The sequence below is a fragment of the Amblyomma americanum genome, chromosome 1 (genome assembly GCF_052857255.1).
Source record: "Amblyomma americanum isolate KBUSLIRL-KWMA chromosome 1, ASM5285725v1, whole genome shotgun sequence".
Lineage (NCBI taxonomy): Eukaryota > Metazoa > Arthropoda > Arachnida > Ixodida > Ixodidae > Amblyomma > Amblyomma americanum.
This window is the reverse complement of record NC_135497.1, coordinates 483,403,318-483,424,801: the sequence shown is the minus strand read 5'-3', so window position 1 is coordinate 483,424,801 and position 21,484 is coordinate 483,403,318. Positions and strand designations below refer to the sequence as shown.

At 47.8% G+C, this 21,484-nt stretch overlaps 1 protein-coding gene across 1 annotated transcript; it reads right to left on the bottom strand.

Moving 5' to 3' along the window:
* Nucleotides 1-16,888: 16,888 nt before the first annotated feature.
* Nucleotides 16,889-20,555, bottom strand: LOC144116073 (uncharacterized). Its single transcript, XM_077650727.1, has 5 exons — nucleotides 18,939-20,555; nucleotides 18,695-18,770; nucleotides 18,352-18,423; nucleotides 17,582-17,745; nucleotides 16,889-17,398 (listed from the first exon to the last, which is right to left on the bottom strand). The coding sequence occupies exons 1-5, from the start codon at nucleotides 18,957-18,959 to the stop codon at nucleotides 17,195-17,197; spliced, it is 537 nt and encodes a 178-aa protein (XP_077506853.1). The 5' UTR covers nucleotides 18,960-20,555; the 3' UTR covers nucleotides 16,889-17,194.
* Between the last annotated feature and the right edge of the window lie 929 nt (nucleotides 20,556-21,484).

Genomic DNA, 21,484 nt, shown 5'->3' with positions numbered 1-21,484 from the left:
CGTGCTCACGGTTGGTTCGGTGCGGCTGCGGCGTTGTATGGATCCAGTAGCCGGCGTCGAGGCGGTGTTCGACGTACTTAGGCTGGCGTCGCTGGTGGCGTCGCTGGCTTTGTCTTTTAAGCTCCCGGTCCAAGGGCTCGTGGATGTGACGCCGGTGTCGTTGGCATTGGGGGCACCACTCGGATGGGTGGCAACAGCGCTGGAGACACCCCTGGCCGTAGCAGGTGGTAGCGTCCTCCGTTGACTCACCGGAATGGGCTGAGGCACGGCAGGAAGTACACGACGCGAGCTCACCGGAGCAGTAGCCGGCGTCGCTCTCTTCCAGCCGATGTGTCCCTGACCCGCCGGAGCCTCCGCTTCTCTGCTGTTCCCCTCCGTGCCTCGCTCTCACTCGCCCTTTTATAGCCTTGGCGTTAGTCCACGTAAGCCTTGCCGTCGTCTTCTCTTCTCTACCAATCATCTCTCTCCACCTCACCAAATGCTTCTCCACCATCTTTCTCCCCCTTAGCGAACGCTTCTTCTTCATCTTCTTTATTCTTCGGCTAATCCACGTCGTCTTCTTCACATCTTTCATTTAAAGTTTACTTTAGGCTCCTTAATATATGTGACACCCACCTTGACGACGATGGACAGGAGCTCCCCATCTTGAGTGCTGTCTGCTTTGTTATCTGACAGTGGGGGTATTGTGAAGCCCCCACAGGGACGAGGAGGGGTGCCTCTAAACAGCCTTCTCGTGAGGCTCCTGCTACACGAGAAGCAGCGTTCCCGCAGAGCTTGGAACAAAATGGCGCACCTCTGCTCTCTGCGGGAACATATACAGGAACGGCGCACATACAAGAATACTACCGTTCGGCTGCATTGAGCGCAATGCGGCGGAGCGCTGTTTCGAAGAGAAAACTGCGACTGCCGCGTGGAATTCAGGAAATTTTTGTTCTACCGAGACAGAGTGGTACCAGAAATTGTTTGAACAGTGAATCAGAGGTAGTTAGTCTAAAGTATACTATCTTTCGCAGCTAATCTGCCGACAAAGTCGGCGCCTTATGAACAGTAGGTGCCCTTATACGTGTTTGTTCTCTTCTTTAGAGTTCATTTTACGCTGTGTTATTTCATAATAGCATTTATACAACTTGCATAGCATATTCCAGTGCAATCTCTTGACCCGGATACTCTACATTTCAATTTATTTTCTAACAATCAGGATTACTTATTTCGAGCTGCAGTTGCTTATTTGCCGAAGACTGCGATTCTGGCAGCTTCTTGCTCGCAATGAAATCAATGAGAGAAGGTGCGTTTCATGCCTGCTAATTTAAATAATTGTGAGAATGCAAAGCTAATTTGTGCATTATTCCTGCATCTCCAGCAGAAATTGACCTGGAAAACAAGTGTTTTGCATGCCTTACCTCTCATACTTTGGGGTTAACTGTTGGTCTGGCCGCCTGGTTTGACCTAACACTCTTCTAACGAAGAATGTGCTTGCGCAAAGAACAAAGAACACAACAAAGTGACACAAACGACAAGTACTGAGCGCAACTTCCAACTAGTTTATTAAGAGCAGGCAACTTGAATATATACCAGTGTTGGCAAACAGAAATATTAAAAACCAAAAGATATGCCACGCGCGCAGTTCATACCAGCATACCGCCGCCAAGGGTACAACCAGATATCATTATGTCCAACTGATATGATACTCCAAGCATAACAAGCAAAACATAATACCAAAAAAGAAACTGAATATTCATGAGGTGAACAATGTAAGCGGGGGATATGACATATCTTAGCAAAGCAGTGTCAGAAATGCCATAACAAAAGCAGAGTCAAACATGATAGTGATACCTGTCAATGGGTAAACTGTCCTTGTTGCAAAAGCAGTGTCAATAAAGCGAGTGTGAAACGCTAAAGCACTAAGCCACAGAAATAACAGCACCGAGTTTTACCGACGTAAAGCAACCTAGAGGACATCGAATTTACACATGTCCATCTACGAATGTTATCTCTTTCTCGAGCACAACAACTGAAGCAGCTCTAACGCATTCGTCACCGGTGCTAGCAATATGAAAAGCCTCAATTATTCCTCTCCGAAGTTTATTCTTAGCATGGGCCAGAATCGTGTTATTGGTAAAGATGGGCTTGCATCCATGATCCACAGTATGCTCAGGTAGGCGGCGTCTTTCATTGTTTTTTATTGTCCTCTCGTGCTCCCGCAGTCTCTCATTGGCGCACTTTCCCGTTTGTCCCATATGTACGCAACCAGAGGTTAACGGAATTCAATACACGACGTTGGTGGCGCATTGGACGTAATGATCGTCGTGGTTCTTTTCACATGTCTCTCGCTTCGTGGATAGGACAGTGCATATACTAGAAAGCTTACTAGGGGCGGAAAAAAGAACCTTTACGTCATATCTATGGCCTATATTCTTCAAGTTGTGGGAAATTCTATGGATATATAGAATGACCTTCATGCTCTGTCTAGAGATTGGGGGCTCGAAGTCCTCTTGTTGCCTTCTTTTACCTTCTGTAGAAGACTGACTGTGACACTGCTGATAACGTCAGTGGGGTATCCTGCTTTCTCGAGAGGGCAATTTGGCTTCCAAAACTGTCTTCCATGAAGTGCGGGCAGCTTCTGTTGAGCGCTGCTTGAAGAAGTGTTCCTACAATCCCACGTTTTATCAATTTAGAATGGGCGCTTTCATAAGAAAGCAGACTTTTTCTCGTTCGTGGGTTGTACTTGTAACACAGATTGCAATCAGGTTGCACAAATTTGAAATGCAGATCTGAAAACTGGATACAGTTGCATTGAGAGAATTCCCAGGTGAACTTCAAGCCTCTAGACTCAGTAGTGAACAGCTTAACAATCTCTGGCACCATACCTTCAATACTGCCTTCTGACGGAGCGTTCGGTATGACCAGGTAATCGTCCACATATCTCATAATTTTGAGTACGGCCGTCCCTGTCATGCTTTTCTTGATACGGTTGTCCACGGCAGATAGGTATATGTCACAGAGCACCGGTGCGAATGCAGAGCCTACGCAAATGCCATCTTTCTGCACATCAAATTTATCTTCGGAGGATGTGGCTGTCGATTGCAGTAGAATTCCAGCAAGGTGATGAAGTTACCCGTACTGATTCCAGTGGAATTTTGAAAACTTATCTCATCTGTGCTGTAAACCTTCTCCCCAACCGTTTCTAGAAGGTTTTCATGTGTAACCGAGTAATATAGATCCTCGACGTCTATGGAAAACGCTGAGCTGGCAGAGTGAAGGTCTTGAAAAGCCATGAAATTTTTACTAGAAAAGGACCCTCGAGGGTAAGGCCCTTGAGTTGTTGCTGTAGATACTTGCTGACTGTAGCCTGCCAGGTCTCTCTTTCAGAAACAATGGTCCTTAGGGTGCAATCAGATTTATGGGTTTTACCCGGAAAAAATACTTCCAGGAAGTTTTTCTTTGAGTTTTCTACTTCTCTTTTCATCCTGTCGAGGGAGAGTGCCAGTAGCATCTGCACAGCAGTGGATTTCTATTTTTTCGATTGAAACATTAGTTGCTTAAACTTCTTACTTAATGCTGCTTGCGCTTTGCCTTTGAAAAGCGATTCAGGCATCACGACAAATCCCCCTTCCTTGTCAGCCTGGAGTACGGTGGCACCGCTACGCTGAATCGCCTTTGCCGTCTTCAAAATGGGAGGCCTTCTTCTTGGACCAGCATCAGCATTCCGCACGAGGCAGTCGACGCTATCACCAATCACTCTCACTTTGTTGGTTACAGATGCCCCGGTGGCTACGTTCCTCACAAGTTCTAGAAGTTGTGGTCGGTTTGTATGCGGTCCATAGCTGAATTTGGGGCCTTTTTGCAGAGTTCTTACGCTGTCGGGTTGTGGCACGTCCCCCAGAAAGATGACTGTGCCTGCCGCTTCTCGCTGACTTTTTTCCCTACGAGGCAGGTTGAATACTATATGGCGCCACTGGAAATCTGTAGATTTAGCGGCTAACTTGTACTCGGCGAGGCGACGAGCTTGCCCTGATGGTTCAGTGCTCTCCTTCACAAGTACCTTGAGACAATCTTCCAGCAACCTAGCCCGATTCCAGTATTCCGATTTCATAATCTTGCAGATGTGTCTCACATGACCCCATGACGGCTCCGTCAGTCCAAATCCGCGTCGCACCTCCGGGGGCGCCTGTTTCTTCTGGATGCAAAAGGTTAGACACTTTGCTTGGCAGATGGTGCTGGCGATTAAATTGACGCATGTGATTTCTGGCTCAAGAATCTTCGGAGCAGACAGAAAAGAGCCCAATGTAGGAGAAATATGTTGAATTAACACTCTTGTCTGGGCGAGTTGGTTCATTTCTAACGAAGAATGGGTTTGCGCAAAGAACACAGGACACAACAAAGTACCAAAGAGAATTTATTTGTACACCAGACAATATTTAGACACGAACAGTACATTAGGTAATCACGAAACCACAGGAGCACAAAAAATTGGTCAAAACAGTCACCAATTCGGACAGAAAAAAACAGGTACCGTACAGGCCAAAAATCTATGTACAGTAAATACCATGGCACGGCCCCTTTACAAATCCAAAATACATCTCAGTACGCGGTGGTCACAAAGAGAACAGATTAGTACACCAGGTAATAATTAGACACGAATAGTACATAAGGTAATCTTGAAACAACCGGTGCAAAAAAAAATGGGCGGAGCAGTCACCAATTTGAACAGAAAGAAATGGTACCGAACAGGCCAAAAATCTGTGTACAGTAAATACCATGGTACAGACTCTTCCGAAATCCAGCGTACATCTCATTACGCGGTGGTTAGGGAAAGAAGAAGGGTGGAGTGAGGGCCAAGGGCGTGGGAAAGTTACCATCTGCGTACTACACTTATTCCCATATATAGGCATAAATAGGTAAGGGGATGGTGTCCGTTACCACGACTAACTCAGGGCATACGCATCGAATATTATCTAGTACTGCATGGGTGGGAGCACGACTCTGTTCCCATGTACGGAAATAAACTGGGCTGACTAGCGCCGCAAGAACAGCGCTTCGCCGCCTACTGTCAGCTCTTCTAGGAATTCCCACACAGTGAGACGCATGCTCCTCAAGAGCGGAAACATGGCGCGTTGCCGTCTTCCGCGCACTTCGGCCAAGTTACGTCTCTTCCAAAGCACGCACATCACTACTGTGATCACAAGGCGCTCAAAGCTTGAGCGCCTTCGCGAGTTGCGCTGGCACGGGCGCACCCTAAACACCCTGTAGATCAGGAGCCACAAAGTACGTTCTACGACGCAGTCTTCTAGGGCGTGCCGCTCTGTCTCAAAGCGCCGCAATTGGCGCAGCGCGCATATGGTACGACGCCCCATCTTGCGAGACGCTCCCCCGTCGGCAGTATTTGCCAACGGCGACGCCATTCGAAGTCTTGTACTTCTTTTGGCAACGGGCTCGAAATGAAAGACTACCATTTTGTAGATGTTTTTTCTACCTGGTCAGCACTGAGCTCTAAAACAGCAACCGCCGCACTAACACGTGCCACTGGTGTTTCGCATATATCCGCATCCGGAAACAGGCGGAGCCGGAAATGGAAAAAGTCAGTTGCCACTTTGTAAAAGGGCATAGGTTGCTCTGCCAGAGGTCCCGTGTGTCGCTGCGTTAGGAAGAGCCGACTCTCGGTACCCAACCAATACAGGACTAGTGATCGACCCCTGTACGCCTGGGCCGCCAGCAGGTCAAGAACTGCTTTGGTGGCGAAAGCTCGCGCTGTTGCCTGCCAGAATGGTAGGTTCAAACCTCCTTTGTCTCGTTCCGCGGACAAAACTTGCCGTGATACTGGGTCCGGGTTTCCGTTCCACATTACTTGGTATGCGAGCGAGTTCAGCTTCCCTGCCACGTGACGCGGCATCGGAGCAATACGCGCAAAGAAACAAGCGTACGCAGCTGCGCAGGTTCGAAAGAACAGTGCTTTGGCACTCAAAGAAAGTTCGAGGTGTGCAATATCGAGTCTATGGCCCGTCGCGCTCGAGTGATGGCATGGTTTCACGATTTTGGCGACACACCTGCTGACTCAAAAGCAATTCCTAGCACTCGCAAGCCATCGACGAACTGGACTCCCCCAGGCAACAATTCCTGAAACGTGCCAAAGCTTGGCTTTTCGCGATGTTCAACTGAGCCCCTGAAAGGGCCGCATATTCGTTGAAAACCTTCAAGAAGGCAAGGAAACTGTCCGCATCTCGCAAGAACAGCGAGATATCCGCGTAAGTGGACACAGAAACTCTTCCCTGCCCCGGAAGGGGGAAGCCTCGGATAGCTGGGTGGTCCTCAACTACACGGAGCAGGGGGTCCAGTGAGATCGCGAAGAGAGCGGGCGAGAGGAGACAACTTTGTCTAACTCCTCGCGTCACGCAAATCTTCCCGCTCAACGCCCCATTCAAAACCAGCTGACTCGACAGCCCCGAATATAGGGCACCTACTATGTTAGTAAATTTGTCCGGAAGGCCAAGACATGACAAGACTGTCAAAGGGTAGTCATCTTCTAACACATTCCTCTAACGAAGAATGTGCTTGCGCAATGAACAAAGGACACAAAGTAACACATATACGACAAGTACAGAGTGCAACGTCCAACTAGTTTATTAAGAGCAGGCAACTTTAACATATACCAGTGTTGGCCAACAGAAAGATATGCCACGTGCGCAGTTCATACCAGCATACCGCCGCCAAGGGTACAACCAGATATCATTCTGCCCAACTGATATGATACTCCAAACATACCAAGCAAAACATAATACCAAAAAAGAAACTGAAGATTCATGAGGTGAACAATGTAAGTGGGGGATATGACATATCTTAGCAAATCAGTGTCAGAAATGCCATAACAAAAGCAGAGTCAAACATGATAGTGATACCTGTCAACGGGTAAACCATCCCCGTTGCAAAAACAGTGTCAATAAAGCGAGTGTGAAACTCTAAAACACTAAGCCACAGAAATAACAGCACCGAGTTTTACCGACGTAAAGCAACCTAGAGGACATCGAATATACACATGCCCATCTAAGAATGTTATCTCTTTGTCGAGAAAAACAACTGAAGCAGTACTAACGCATTCGTCACCGGTGTTAGCAATATGAAAAGCCTCAATTATTTCTCTCCGAAGTTTAGTCTTAGCGTCGGCCAGAATCGTGGTATTGATAAAGATGGGCTTGCATCCATGATCCACAGTATACTCTGGTAGGCGGCGTCTTTTATTGTTTTACCTGCGATTTGCAATTCTTTCGGCGCGCGCTGTTACGAGAAAAGCCAAATAGCCTGTGCACTTTAAAACTGTGGGCAGAAAACACGGGAACACAACACTCCCTCATAACTTGGTTTCTGACTGCTGCATCACATACACTACGAGCTCACTTCAAGCAAAGAGGCGTGGCCCGTTTTCGCCTCGGTTTGGCAAGTTTTATGCGTTTTCCGCCACCTCGCGCTCGCCACAAACAAAACATGATCGGCGTCGAGCGCGAATGCGCATAAAAAGTGTATTTTTCATTTTGTGCGGGCTGAGGAGGACCTTCAGCGCCAGCCCGCATTGTGAACAATGAGCGCTCTTATCGACCCGACAACTTAAGCTAGGCTCTCTGCTAGCTTAAGTGACACTTTCTGCATTTCGACATGGCCGAGTCCTACCGCAGTTTTTCCGACTTCGTCAACTTCTGTGCTCGCGCCGCCGAAATCGCCGAGGACAGAGCGTACAGGTACCTACGCGCGCGCTCCGCGGCCAGTGCTCAGGGATCGGCAAAACCCCATGGACATATACAACGGTGCCGAATTCTTGAGCAGGTACCGCTTCTCGAAGCAAGCGGTGCTGGAGCTGCTTGGGAGGCTTCCGTTGCGCGCCAACACCGACGAACGCGGTCTCCCGGTGCCGCCGCTGCTTCAGCTGCTCGTGGCCTTGCGGTTCTACGGCGCGGGGACCTTCCAGATCGTCACCGGTGATCTTGTGAACGTGTCTCAACCGACAGTGTCGCGGATCATCGCGCGCATATCGCACATGATAGCCGAGACATTGTTCGCGGAGCTCGTGAAGTTCCCGAGCGCCGCCGAAGCCCCGGGAGTTATCGAGGAATTTTACGCAGTGGCGAAGTTCCCTGGCGTGACCGGCTGCATCGACTGCACCCACATCCCCATAAAGAGTCCGGGAGGAAATGATGCAGAAGTCTTCCGCAACAGGAAAGGATACTTCTCCATCAATGTTCAGGTAAGTTCTGCGACAAAAAAAAATTATGTTCGGCGAACTGAGAAAAAAATAATGTTCAGTATTCGGCGGGAGGCACCATTTAATGCTTCGGAATGCCCTTCGCACTATAATCGGTTCCAAGGTATTGAAGTATTGAGCTAATGACTGCATGTCAGCCACCCTTCGATACCATACTTGGAGAAGCCAGCATTTCAGTTGCCCTGGCGCAAACAGGGGTCGAGGCTGCCTTACTACCGTAATTGTATTTTTAATTTTCTCTTCTCCTCGCGTTATATTAGTATTGATAACATAAATTCGTAATTTCACCATCGTTACGTTGTTGCTGCTGATAATCACAACAATAACAGCATAACAAAAGAATATGTTGCTACTAACAAACAGTTCTGTGAAAAATGTTTAAATCGGCGATTTTTCCTGGATTTGCAGCTGAGTACAGGCCGTAGGAATATTGTGTTGTATGCAAACTTAATTCTTATTTTTGAGTAGAGTAAGCTTTGACAATAATTACCTGGTCCTATTTCATCACAAATAAGCCTTCGTTTTAACTGTTTTCAATGCAGAGGTAACCTATTACAGTAGTGAGTTGTTTTGCATATGTAGCACATGCCTTCAGTAATGACAGGCATGAAAATAACATAACAGTACGAGACAAGTGTGCATTGTTGCTGCAACTTTTTTATGCAGTGTCCACGAATATAAATTGCTCAAAACAAGCAGTGTTGATGTTATATGCAAGTGGTTTACACAAGCACACATTTTTATTCAGCTGCCCTACACTATTTCCTTCCATATTCCAGAATAACATTCTCGCCGCAGTGCAGGTCAAGTCGATCTTACTCGTGCTAATTTATTTATTTTGCAGGCAATCACAGGTCCCAAACTTCAGTTTCTGGACCTCGTTGCCAGCTGGCCCGGTTCGGCTCATGACAGCCGCATTTTTGATAACAGTCGGGCCAGGGTGCAGTACGAACAGGGGGACATTCCCGGCATCCTTCTTGGTCACATGGGCTATGCATGCAGGCCATACCTGATGACTCCTTTGAGAGATGATGTTCTACCAGGAAGTCGACAGTACAAGTAAGTTCAAGCTGTAGTTTTCACAAAGGTAAAGGCAGCTCTCAATAAAGAAAACGTTTATTTTCTACAGGTATAACAAGTCACAAATAAGAACGCGATGCAGCATCGAGCGAACCTTCGGGGTGTGGAAGAGAAGGTTTCCATGCCTCGACATGACACTACAAATCAAGACGGCCACGGTGCCTATCGTGATTACGGCATGTGCGGCGCTGCACAACTTGGGCCGGCTGCTCAAGGACCCCGTCCCACCCGCTCTACTGTACGATGCCACTCGTGATTGCACTGCGCCTGTTCCTGTCTCTAGAGCAGCCCAGCCGCCAGCCACAGTGCCACTAGTGGATTCGGCAAGTGGTTTTAGAACTAGAGACAGGATCATTGCCCAGTACTTTCACTGAGGGGCATCATCATGCTGGACATACAACTTGCAGAAGTAATGTGTGAAGGACAACTATCTTTTTCCTTGCCTTGTTTCTACATAAAAATCTACATCTTAGCCTTCCCTTCAAGAGTTCACTATTACCCATGAAATATTGTTTCTTGTTGCATTGCACATGTTTCAAATATTTCTTAAAATTGGTATAAAAATTTTAAATTGTGGTGTTTAATGCCCTGATATGACATGAGTTATAAAAGAGGCTCTAATGGAAGGCTTGGGAATAATTTAGGACAACTGGAGTCGTTTAACATGCGCCGACATGGAATAGCACGACATACGCATTGTGCACTTCTCTGGTTCTTGCATTTTCGCCCTTATTACCTGCTAAAAAACTGTTTCTCTTGCACCTGTGTATTTCTGCTTTCACAATATTAGTAGTGTTGTACTGAGACTGTACTGTATCATTTTCTGTATCATAATGTATCATATTGTACTGTATCATATTTCACTGTTTTTTTCATGCACTGTTGCACTACACCAGTTTTTATTTCCTTATTTGTTGTTGTGTCCGCCAGGTAGTTACGTGCAGTGACCGAATGCTCAGCGAGTGCTACCTTGGCCGACTAACAGCTGGGCGCCCCCTGCAGCTGTAGTGAACATTGTGCTGTGCGCGTTTTTATTGCTTCACCATGAACTAATCACGTGCGCAACCTGTACATATTTATTATTGTGTAAATAGTTTTTGTGTACATTACCCCTCCCCCCCTATCCTCTCTTCCTGTCCCCTCACCTCTTTCATTTCATTTCTCCATTCTGCCTGCTATCACTCATTTCTGCTGGCCCAACTCAGGTGCTTCAGTATCGATGGTAGGCTAGCAAAAATATTTTCCTTTCTTTTTTTTTATTATTATTTTAATAAACCACTTAATTACTTACTTGCTTGTTGTAAATTTGTAAATGATCCACCGAGCGTCCGGTTCAAGCCTTCAGACTTTTACAGCCTCGGCGGCATATGATTACGTATGCACCATAATTCTTCCTGCTTCTAATAAATGCTAATTTCATCCAAATTGCTTAGCGAAACCCTCTAAGGACATATAGATTTCAAGCAAGGCAGGAATCGCTGATTAGCATGCACCTACACCCTGCCACACAGCTACAAAAAATTATGGTCAGTGACTACATTCCTTCACTTCGATTGCAATACCTGACCACAGAAAGCTTTGTTGAACTCTTGAGTATGTAAATTGTTGAACAAAGCACGGATAAGTTATGACGAAGATATGGCGAATCATGCAACTCACTGTGCACACAGCTGCCTCCAAGAAACCTTCAAGTTTCAATGTCACTTGGAAGAACGGGCAGTTGGAGCCTAGATTTTGTTGTTTAAAAACGCCTGTGCCAGCACTTAGAAAAACCTACTCACTGTGCACATCCATGAGTGGTGCCGGAAAATTAGGAGGTTAGACACAAGCGGTTTTTGCAAGCCACTAGCTCAAGCCCCTAATTTCAAGTGACCTCCCGGACATACAGCTTCTATGTTATGGATATGAGAAAATGCCAGTGCAAAGCTTTGTATCACACAAAATTGCATTCGTTGCGGCCAAAGGTACCAAAGTGTGAAAAGGACATTGTTCTATCTTTCTAACAGCCAACTGAAACATAAATTCATCCTGGTACAAGGACCAAGCCTATGACTACTGCCCGTTGGGGCAGTTGCTCTAGAAACCAAGCTAATCAGGATGGCTAGCAGATGCCAGTGCAAGACTGAACTGGTCAACTTGGAAATAAGAATGGGGAAATGACGCGATTGTCCTCGGTGAAGGCTGGCAATATGGGTCCAGGGGCGCGATTACGGATCAGTCTGAATCGAAATTGTCTCAAAAAGTATATCATTTGGCTCTCTCCTATTGGTCGGCGGCCATTTTGATTTTTTTCGTCACTGACTGACGTCAGCTGACGTCGTAAATGGCGCAGAAGTGGTGACGTTGGCCATCTAATTATGCCGGCAGATTGAGACGATTTTTTGAGACTGGAAAAAGTAGTATCAACACGTTTGAGACAGAAAATGGCGGCGGTTTATTTTGCCATACGCGGCTTGCCGCGCGAGCAACAGCGTAGGAGAGTGCACGAAGACGGTTTTGACTTGCCAGACGAGCTGTTTCGTCGCCAATTTCGACTCAGGAAGGAGACTGCACAGTGGCTGTGCGACCAACTCGCCGATGAACTGGGAGGTGCGCGGGCGAGTGCGCTGTCAGTGCAGCGACAGGTGTTGTGCGCGCTGCGCTTCTTCGGCACCGGCGGATTTCAAGGCGCCGTGGGCAACGAGGGCAACGTTGCCATAGCCCAGCCCACTGTGAGCAAGTGTGTGCGGCGGGTGTCAGCAGCTATTGTCAGAGTGGGGTCGCGTGACGGTTGGGTGCGGTTCCCGGCGACCCCGGAAGAGAAGGCGGCGGCGAAGGAGGGCTTCCTTCGCCACGGCAGCATCCCCGGCGTCATTGGGTGTGTGGATGGCACACTCATCGCCATCAAGGCGCCACGGGGCGATGCTGCATACAAGGCCGCCTTTTGGTGTCGCAAGGGCTTCTACGCACTCAACACAATGATAGTGAGTAGGCTTCGCTCTCCGTTTTTGACTGCATGTTCGGCCTTAAGCTCGGGCCTTGACGGCGGAAGTTCACAACTAAGCTTGTGGTGTGCTTTCTCTCACAGGTGTGCGACTCCAACATGCGAATTATAGCTGTGGACCCCCCGCTGCCCAGGATCGGACCACGACGCGTTTTCGTGGCGCTATTCGTGGCTGCGGCAGGAGATAGGGCAAGGACTGCTGTTGCAAGGTGGCGAGTTTCTTCTGGGTAAGCAATAAGAAACCCCCACCGCGGTTACAAATTCCGTGGTGAGGCAAAAATGAAAACCGAAAGAGGTTATCGAGGCTTACTTCACCTCCAAAAGGGGTGACAACTGTGTCGGTTCGTCTGAATTATTTCTAGCAAAGAAACATCGAAATCTTACAAGGGTACATTGGGGCTTTCCATTCCCACTGATCACACATGGCCCTGTCGATAATGTATTCGCACTGCACACGGTGTCTTTGCCTGTGTACCTTGTTTCCTGATCCTTTATAAGTGTCCCTGTTTCCACAAAATAGTCAGTCGCAAGTTGTACGCTTTGTGTGTGCGTATTTGTGCCTCTCGTGGACCGGTCGTCTTCGCTTTTTTTTTTGGACATTGCTATGAATCTGCTGCCATTGTATCAAGAGTGATGAGATTGAGGACGACAGAGGCTGCGTTTCTGTTATGCAGGGGACAGTGGCTACCCTTTGGAGCCCTGGCTTTTGACACCTGTGCCAGGGCATCCCAGTGTGGCGTCTCCAGAGGGGTTGTTCAACGCAGCGCATGGCTCCATGCGATGCGTTGTGGAGCGTGCCATAGGCGTGTTGAAGAGCCGCTTCGGGTGCCTGCAAAGGTACCGGACGCTCCAATACGAGCCGGAGCGAGCGGCCCTCATAATCGGCGCATGTGCTGCGCTTCACAACCTGTGTTTGAATGACCCCTTGCCAGAAGAAGGGGACGTAGATGCCGCTGACCCGGACGACGACGAGCCACCTCCGGCTGCAGTCCACACGCAAGGCGCTGCAAGCCGCCTTACATACCTGCGGGGGAGAGCCGTGCGCGACGGTATTGTCGAGCATTTTCGGAGAACCCGTCTCCAGAGGCTGGCATACCTGCGCACGGTGCGTCGTCAGTTGCGGCGGCAACTCCAGCGTCGCCAGCACTGAGCCCATCGACACCACCTCGCAGGGTAGCTGTCCAAGGTGTTCATTTGTGCAACACAGCAGCCACGGTTACTGTTGGCAGCGCCATCCCCTCGTGTCAGTGTACGTTTGTGTGTGAGCAACTGTGCGTCGTGCCCCTAGCCGCAGCCCGCAAAGTGCCGACTTTTATTTCTTTGTTTCGTGTGTGTGCCTACAAGCTGCCGGTGCCGAAGAAGCGCAGCGTGCACAACACCTGTTGCTGCACTGACAGCGCACTCGCCTGCGCACCTCCCTGTTCATTGGCGAGTTGGTCGCACAGCCACTGTGCAGTCTCCTTCCTGAGTCGAAATTGGCGACGAAACAGCTCGTCTGGCAAGTCAAAACCGTCTTCGTGCACTCTCCTACGCCGTGTGTGTGTGTGTGTGTGTGCGTGCGTTTAAGTGGGTGAATAAAAAGTGTACTGTGAAACAAAGCACCCAATGTTTGTGATGCTTATTGAAATGAAGAAGTCCCATTGAAGCAATCTTTTTGCTCGATATGCATTCAAGGCCTGACATGATTGCGATGGACATATTGTAGTACAAGAGACATCAAGTGTTCATTGTTGGTATTTCAGTTAAATTTAAAAGGAGTGCTTGCACCCTGTAATTTAGGAATAAATAAAAAAGACACAACCGAAGAGGACAACACACCTCATAGCGCATCCCCTACCGTGATGACATCAGTGGGCAGAAGGGCCATCCTTCAAGCTTACCCAGTCTGCCTACTAGCGTCATCAAGTTAGGGGACGCGCAGTGAGGTGTGTTGTCCCCTTTGGGTATGGCCTACTGCGAGGAGGACTTTTTTATTCATTCCTAAATTACAGGGTGCAAACACACCTTTAAAATTTAACTGAAATACCAACAAAGAGCACTTGACCTCTCTTGCACTACAATATGTCCATCGAAATCATTTCAGAGTTCCTTTCAGCATGCACTTTTATTTTTTGTACCAGCATTTATCACAGGTGTTTTTATTTGAACAGATAGGTGCAAAATGGACTGCTTGCAATACCATGAACAAGTAACATCTTCACGTGTGGTGCACAAATTGCAGCATACAAACATGATAAACATGACAAGACTAGCGGCCTACGTGTTACCACAGCTTCTACGTGAGTTATGTGAACATAAAACACACTTCAGCCCATATTAAACCGTGGTACACATCTAAAGCAATGCGCTGTACGTGTGTAACACATTTCGCCTGACTAGAGAAAGTGTGTCACCCACAAAATGCATGAATATCAAAACGACAACGTGTTATGAATTTCTGCTCAATGGCAAAGCATAGCAGTTGCAAGAAGATTGACACACAACGGAATGCATCATGAATATGGCAAGTTGTGCTGTCATAATGACTGTAACATGACAAAATTCTCATTCATCATCAGCCTCACAACACACATTACAGGGCAAAGGCGTCTTCCATGTCTCCCTAATTAACCCTGTCCTTTGCCAGCTGCGTCCACTGTACCTGCAAACTTCTCTCATCCGCCCACCTAACTTAGTTCCGCCCCCTTGCTGTGCTTTCCTTCTCTTGGAATACACTCCGTAACCCTGAAGGAGCAGCGGTTATCTTGCCTTGCAATTACATGGCCTGTCCTAGGGATATTGGTAAACTGCCATTCATGATCTGAGAGGACTGGCCATATCTGCTCCACCCCATTCTTATCCGTCTAGTTTTTTTTCCATCTCACGATGAGCTGTCATTGCCAACTGTGAACTGCTGTTCCCTTGCTAGACTGTAGAACAGGACTTTGGCTTGCTGGATGTTAATTTTTAGACCTACCGTTCTGCTCTGCCTAACTCGTTCATCACCTGAGCGACTCGGCAAGACAATGTCCTCAGCGAATCACAGATTATTTAGGTACTCTCCATTTACTCTTATTCCCAACTGCTCACATTTCATGCCTCGGAATACCTCCTGTAAACAGGCGGTGAATAGTATTGGCGAAATCGTGTCTCCTTGCCCGATGTCCTTCCTTATTGCAGTTTGAATGCTGACTTTATAGAGGACTACGGTAGCTGTACAGTTCCTATATATACCTTCCAATATTTTGAAACAAGTCATGGTAGGCCCCGTCGTGGCACCCCACTGTTTGTTTGAAGTATTCTGCTACCGATGTGGAGCAGGTTAACTGTCAGCCGTGGCGGTCACATTGCGACGGACAGTGTGCGTGCGCTATGCAATGTGTACACACGTTCAAGAACCCCGTGGTGTAAATTAACGTGGAGCCCTCTACAACATTGTTCCTATAAGCACGTGTACCACAACGCGTCGTTAAAGTACACAATCGTGAATGTGCAAAGCAGGAAGATTAATGAACATATGGAAAACCAAACACTGACTAGATTTAGCATACGTTGTGTGTCTTGCAGAACGTAAAAAGGTAACAGGTAAAAACGAAATCAAAGTAAACAGTACATATCACACACCTTGTGTGTGTCTTGCACGATGTTGCAAGGTACCATCACAAAAAATTTGCACACACACTTCACACTGGTTATGTGCAGGAATGTGAAAGCACGTGCGTATGACACCACCTGGAACACTGCACGAGAAATGGTTAGTTGCAATTTTGACACAAATGTAGCAGGGAAAAGTTTTGCCATATTGAACTCAGTCAGTGGGGGGTGTATAACGCGAATGTCATGTATATGACCGTCGGGAAAGGCGGCCCTCGGCTTGCCGTGTGCGCCATGCGATCACGTGATGACGGCAAAATTATCCTGACATGACTGGGATTTTCTGTACCATCTGCGAGTGCTCATACATGCCGTCAGGTTTTCTCGCAATGTGACTAGCAATGCTTCCACATTGAAACACGAAACCAAAGTGAACAACGAATACTGTACAGCCTGTACACTGCACACAAGTTAAAAATTACAGAAGGAAAAAAAAACATTCATACACAAGCCCCATGCACCTGGCAGGGAAACAAAAAAATGTTTGGCACCTTGCAGAAGGAAAATAAATATATACATAACACCTGCACCTGGCAGGGAAATAAAAAAATGTTGTGCACCTTGCAGGAGGAAAATAAATATATACATAACACCTGCACCTGGCAGGGAAATAAAAAAATGTTCTGCACCTTGCAGGAGGAAAATAAATATATACATAACACCTGCACCTGGCAGGGAAATAAAAAAATATTCTGCACCTTGCAGGACGAAAATAAATATATACATAACACCTGCACCTGGCAGGGAAATAAAAAAATGTTCTGCACCTTGCAGGAGGAAAATAAATATATACATAACACCTGCACCTGGCAGGGAAATAAAAAAATGTTCTGCACCTTGCAGGAGGAAAATAAATATATACATAACACCTGCACCTGGCAGGGAAATAAAAAAATATTCTGCACCTTGCAGGACGAAAATAAATATATACATAACACCTGCACCTGGCATGGAAATAAAAAAATGTTCTGCACCTTGCAGGAGGAAAATAAATATATACATAACACCTGCACCTGGCAGGGAAATAAAAAAATGTTCTGCACCTTGCAGGAGGAAAATAAATATATACATAACACCTGCACCTGGCAGGGAAATAAAAAAATGTTCTGCACCTTGCAGGAGGAAAATAAATATATACATAACACCTGCACCCGGCAGGGAAATAAAAAAATGCTGTGTACCTTGCAGAACGCAAAAAAAAACAAAAAAACAGGTAAAAAAGGAAGAAAAAAAAAGCCCCACCGAACAAGTTACTGCGGTGGCTGTACCTGATTGTTCAAAACACGCACAATCAGGGCCACCGCAAGTACCACTTGCTCGGTGAGGCGCATCGTATCGGCCCTTGCCGCCTCAGCAGTGTGCAGCATGTGCGCCCCGGTTTCTGTGACGGCGGCAGTCAACTGTGTCACTGCCGCCGTCAGGCTGTGCACTGCTGTTGTTGTTCGCCGCTGTTCCTGCACATGAAAGGAGCTTCATTTGCACACTTCACAGACATGTAGGGCTCGTTGGACATAAATATGAACTAGTGAAATGTCTCTACAGGTCACGCATTGGTTTCGAACTGTGAATGTAGATACAACATGTTGCATGCAGATGCTTCTCCTTCACTAAATGTGGTGGGTGTTGTGTGCACATACCTCTAGGAGGCGCACATGAAACGTGGCGTCCTCAGCAGCACGGGCTTCGTGGAGGTCATTGGTCCGCCGCGTCTCTGTCAGCAGCTGGCGGACCTCCTCCGCCCGCATGCTCCGCCGCTGCTGCCTTGGACGCCCCGCCGCCACATTTCGCCGCTCCTGTGTAGCTGTCAAAAGGAGAAAGTGACTGAATGTACACTTGTCATATAGTGGCGCACGGTGTACAATAACTTGACTGTTTGGTGCAATATCTCAGAGGGCTGTTGACATGCATACCGGGGAGCAGTACATAAAAGCATTCATAATCAGCAGTATGACAAAAACAGCATTGTTTCAATGTGCACATTTGTGTAACCATCGCAGACACCACAGTTTCCGCTGTAAGAGGGAAAAAGCGTGCACAAGGTACCAGTGCTGCATATGAAAGACACTTCTGTGGGTGGCTGCCACGGTGGCTGAGTGGTTATGGCGCTCGGCTGCTGGCCCGAAACACGCGGCGGTCGAATTTCGATGGAGGCGAAATTCTAGAGGCCCGTGTACTGTGCGATGTCAGTGCACAGTAAAGAACCCCAGGCGGTCCAAATTCCAGGAGCCCTTCACTACGGCGTTTGTCATAGCTGGAGTTGCTTTGGAACGTTAAAGCCCCATAAACCAAACCAAACTTGTGTGCGTATTGTAAAGTGATACTGATAGTCTGCTCCTGCGAATGGTATTATTGTTAGGTAGCTTGCGAAATGGATAATGTGCAGCATGATATTGGGACACCAACTCACAGGCTGTGTCACAAGGTGCGCCCTCGTCCTCCTCGTCCAGCTCCTCCAGCTCTTCTTCCGGGGGGGTGCCATCTATGTGAATTCATTCCACAAGACAGCACTGCTTAGTGGACAGTTTCAGCAGAGCGTGTATTGGTGCAAAACACACGGTTACTAGGTACTGAGACACAAGAAGAAACATAGCAGTACCGAGACGGCAATGTAGTACAAGGTACATAACTCGAGGTTGCATTTCTTAGCTCAGCATTCGCATCCCTCCCTAACTAAAAGAAAAACCACAACGAAGTCAACAATGTGCACAAGTTGTTAGGTGTACATATCAAATGACGAAATTTTCACTTACCAGATGGAGAGCGCGCCTCTGCCTGCTGCAGGCCGCTCGTCCCTGGCATCTCCCCCACGGACACACGGGGCTGGTTCTGCAAGAGGCACAGCGCCCCACGTTCATGCACGAGTGTCTCGAAGTTCATTATGTGTGTGCATTGCTCACAGTACATGGCCCCGAGGTTGACATTCATTATTCTTCATTAGCCTCCCCTATCATTCCCCTCTCATTATTACTAACGTCACCGCGGCTTACAACATACCTGGCTGGACGAAGAAAACATTGGAGCTGCGACGCCTAGAACGAGGCCCGGCGACAGCAGCTTGGACACCCGGCCTGCCAGCCCCGGCAGCCTGCCGCCTCCAGTGCCCCTGCGACAGGGTGTGGAGAGACATATTCAAGGGCCATTCGACAGACCGTTGTTGACACGCTCACCTTCCCGCCGCCAAAAACTGCGCCTCCTGCTTCTTGCAGCGGGTGCACCACACTTGCCAAGTGTGGCGCCACTGAAGCGCAGTTTTGGCAGCGGGGCCCACGGCGTTCAGCAGGGCCGCAAGCTGCTGCCACAGCTCGCGCCTGCGAGCCGCCGTGAAGCCCCCGGAAAGGGGTGAGGCAGCGTGGGCGAGCGCCGGGTGCTGTTCCATAAATTCAACCATCATGACGAGCTGCTCTTTGGACACACGTGCTGTCGTCATGATGGTGGATTAGCCGTTTCAAATGATAACGGTATATTATGCCAATTCCGCCAGCATTTCTAGGTATTGGTCAGGGAATGAAATAGGGAATAATGGGGAATGTACAGCTTGGCTTCACAAGGACATGCGCTATATATAACTTGGGTTCACACAGCAGAGCATAGACGTGCGCTCTATTGGAACAACTTATACAAGGTTACGAAGCAGCAAGGACGAGCAAGATGGTTGGTAGAGTGCGCCTAATCGTTTTTCTCGTCCTTGATCGTTCCTTACTTACACGCCTACACACGATGAACTGACGATCACGCAGCCATACAACTTTATTTCGCCCCATATGTCACACTTCCCCGTCGTCTTGTATTTAGCAAACAAAATACGGAACTACACATCCCACACGTCAACCGAAGAGCATCTATGGGCTATTGGTGTCATCGATAATAAGCAAATACACACTTACCACAATATGTTGTCTTCGTCGATTTTCAAGCCCAGCGCTCCTTGTAAGTTGATCTACGCAGGCCCGTAGCATTCACTGCCTTCAATCAGATTTTTCTGCACACTTCAGACATCTGCAAAGTGCCTTGATTTTAGACGACACGCAAAAAATCGGGAACTAGCCGTGGAATCAGCTGTTTTCTTGCACGCCGCCATGTTCACGCGATACCACTGCCAGCGCGCCCTCATGGCAAAAGCAGTTAACCTGCAGCAAATTTCATTGCAAAACTGAGAATGCTTCTAATTTTCCCTCGTGTTGTTGAAATTGCAACACAGTTTAATACCAAAATAAAACATTGCTTGTTTTCTTCATTGCGTTTTTGTTCATTTTCAGACTAACATGTTCACGCTATACCGCTGACAGCACACCTTCGTGGCAAAAACAGTGACTGAACAGCAAACTTAATTGCAAAAATGAAAACACTGCTTTTTTTGCTTGGTGCTGTTGGGTTTGAAATACAGTTACTTAGCAAAATAAAACATTACTCGTTTTTATTGACTGCGTTTTTACTGCAAAACATTAGTCTACGGTCCCTTGTCGTGCGATTAGTGGTTTCGGGGCGGAGCCCACCGCCTCCTTGCTCCGCATTGGCCGATTCGGCGGTCGGCATTTCTCGGTGTCGTCATTTTGACGTCACTGTCTCAATATTGAGACAGTTTTTTGAGACTGATCCGTAATCGCGCCCCAGTAATGTTGGCAATGGTAATCAATGAACCTCTCAAGTGGCATATCAGTGAAGAAACAGCCCAGCGATGGTCTGTTTTCACTGATTCAAAAGCAGCCCTCCAAGCGCTACAATCTGCTCGTCATGGGTTCCATGAACAACTTGTTGCCGAAATCCGAGAGCTCCACCACACAGCCACCAACAAAGGGCACGATATTGTTTACCATTGGCTGCAAGGACACAGCGGCATCACAGGCAACCACCATGCGGACGAGACCGCGCGAACTGCTCACCACGAGGGTGATTGTGTGTCCATCCCCATCACGAGACCCGACGCAGCACTGTTGCGGGACATCACGCTTGCCGCGTGGAATTCAGGCTAATTCTCGCATTTGCCTTTAAAAACCTTAGACCCAGATCTAAAGCTTTGGCATCCATCTGGCCTACCGCGATGTGAAGCAACTTTGTTGCGTCGCCTGTGGCTTGGTGTAGCTTTCACCAAGCACTACTCCTTCTTAATAGGTATGTGTGACAGCCCTGCTGTGCCATCTGCGGGTGTGATGAGGCTATAGCCCACATTCTTTGTGAATGCCCTGCCTACAGCGCCGAAAGACAGTCTCGCTGCCGTGCACTGGAGAATCTAGACCTGCACCCACTGACGGGTGCAGGTCTAGATTCTCCTCACTACTTTCCCCCCGTGCAGGGTAGCAAACCGATTATTCACTGGTTAACCTCCCTGCCTTTCCTCCTAATCCTCCTGAGAAAACCATCCCACCCATTTCTCTCATGTGTAGTTTGAGAGTTTATAGGTTCTCTTAAAATTTGTTCAGCATATGCCATGGTTTGGTGAACAGTGTTTTCCACAACTCAAGGAAGTTTTGTAAATTGCACTGTTACAAAATGAAGAAAAAACCCTGAGTGCACTTGGTGCTGCATTTTATTTGCTTATTTAT